General features: G+C 44.8%; 1 protein-coding gene across 1 annotated transcript; it reads right to left on the reverse strand.

The window, feature by feature from the left end:
• Positions 1–690: 690 nt before the first annotated feature.
• On the reverse strand, positions 691–2064 carry LOC109767874 (uncharacterized). The gene is made up of 4 exons (XM_020326599.4): positions 1718–2064; positions 1530–1612; positions 1160–1362; positions 691–923 (listed from the first exon to the last, which is right to left on the reverse strand). The coding sequence occupies exons 1-4, from the start codon at positions 1945–1947 to the stop codon at positions 837–839; spliced, it is 603 nt and encodes a 200-aa protein (XP_020182188.1). The 5' UTR covers positions 1948–2064; the 3' UTR covers positions 691–836.

The raw sequence follows: 2064 nt of genomic DNA on the forward strand, positions 1-2064 counted from the left end.
ACCTCCTCCACTGCAAACTCCTCCAACTGTGGCAGCTCTGCTACAATTGATCCAGCCTATCCATTGGACCTCCAGCCCCTCCTCCACCACAAAATGGAAAATTGGCATTGTTTAGTGGTGTTCTTGTTGTTTATTAGGTTAGATGGAGAATTGGCATTGGTATCATTATATATGCTTTTGCAAGAGTTCTTTTTGATTGGCAACAAAAATCACATGAATGCAGGTGAAAATAAATAAATTAGTTTGCATTAAAAATGTTTCACAAAGTATTTAATAATATAGATAAAAATTATACAACACAAAGATGTGGCATCGGTCGTGTTGCCTAGAATATTGTGTTATGTATATCGTTTGGTTATATTAGTGTCCATGCTACCTAGTTAGATTATTGGCGTTAGTTGATCTAATAATTAGTTTTTCAACAAAGATCTAATGATCAGTTGTAGGTTCAATGTGTAATTAGTTTTTTTTACATTATATTTGTTATTTTGGTAAATGTGTTGTCATTGTTGCAACTACCATTTGCAAGAGTTTGTGGGATAGGAGTGGGTTGATATATTCCATCACTACATTACAATGACACTGCAAACCATGGCCTCGAGAGTTCGGGCATACTACGAGCACAGGAAAAAATATTTCTCGACTCCTAAGATAAGATCTCCGTACAAGCAACGATATGGATACCCATGATTTTTCAATGTCCATAACTCCATATACTTATTTTTATTGTGAAAATGAATTTGACATGAATAATGCAGTTTTATAGAATGCTTCTCTGTTGTCTCCGCGGTCCCATGAGCGGCCCGGATGAATCTAGGCTACAAAGAAAAAAAAATCTACTTTTCTAAATGCTTCCTTTGGTGCTTCCCATGATCCATAATCGGTTCAATAATTGCCTTGACGTCCTCCTCAATTTCGTCAACCTACATAAACATTTAGCTTGGTGATGAAGGAGAGTAGTAATAGTAATACAGCCGCCATTGTAATCTTAGAGTTTTCTTATGCTTTATAAGGGTGGTAACTAAGCACCCTACGAAACAACAAAACAGCACTGGGATGTTGCTTCAAGTCACCGACGCGATCACTATCACTTCATTTCCAGTCGACCAAAAGCAGTTGCTTAAGATTGCAAGAGAACTCAAAAAAGCAATCGGACTACCTTGTGGATGATGTCTCGTGCAAGATGAGCCTCCTCCGCGACTTCCTTGGAGGCGTGCTCGACCACCACCGCGGCGCGTCTCAGCCTGCCGTCCTCCGGCAGATGCCCGGCCACCTCGGACGACACCTTCTCGGCCACCGTGGCCACCTCCTCCACGACCTCCGCCGCGGTCTCGGCGGCGTCCTTCACCATCTCCACCTCATCTTAACGGAACCAGTCCATGACAAATGTTAATATCCATGGATTCTATCTTCCTAGTTACTCCCTCCGTAAACTAATATAAGAGTGTTTAGAATACTAAAGTAGTGATCTAAACGCTTTTATATTAGTTTACAGAGGGAGTACTTGGTTAATTGGTTGACGTGCTTACTTCCGATCCGCAGAATCGACGCCGATTTGGAGTGCAGGAGCGGCGCCGCGACAGCAACAGTGGAGCCAATTGCCAGTCTTGCCCTGACAAAAGAAGAACAGAGAGTTGCAAGGGCAGTTTACGAATGTAAGCTGTACTACGACCATTACAAAAACCGGACCAAGATCATAGAAAATTGGTTGGATTACCAGGTGGAGAAACCTGCAGCAGGTCGTCCTGTGCCACCTGCGCCGCCGCCGCTGCTCCTGGTTCCTCTGATGCCACGGCGCAGGCCAGAGGACGAAAACGATCTCCGCCGATCCAACGCCAGAAAATGCGCCGCCGTGGCAGGCGGGTTGTCGCAGCCGAGGCGGGTGGTGCAGTGGATGTGGATCAGCCTGTGCCGGCAGAGCGACGCGAACGAGCTGGCAGGAGACATGTCCAGCGGATCAACTGTTCTTCGGTTTTCTCCTTCTTTTCAACTGATCGACACTGAAAAACTGAACTGCTGGAGTGTTGGGGGCATCGATCAAGCGATGGTCATATATAGACCTTG

Source organism: Aegilops tauschii, chromosome 1 (assembly GCF_002575655.3).
Source record: "Aegilops tauschii subsp. strangulata cultivar AL8/78 chromosome 1, Aet v6.0, whole genome shotgun sequence".
NCBI classification, from domain to species: domain Eukaryota; kingdom Viridiplantae; phylum Streptophyta; class Magnoliopsida; order Poales; family Poaceae; genus Aegilops; species Aegilops tauschii.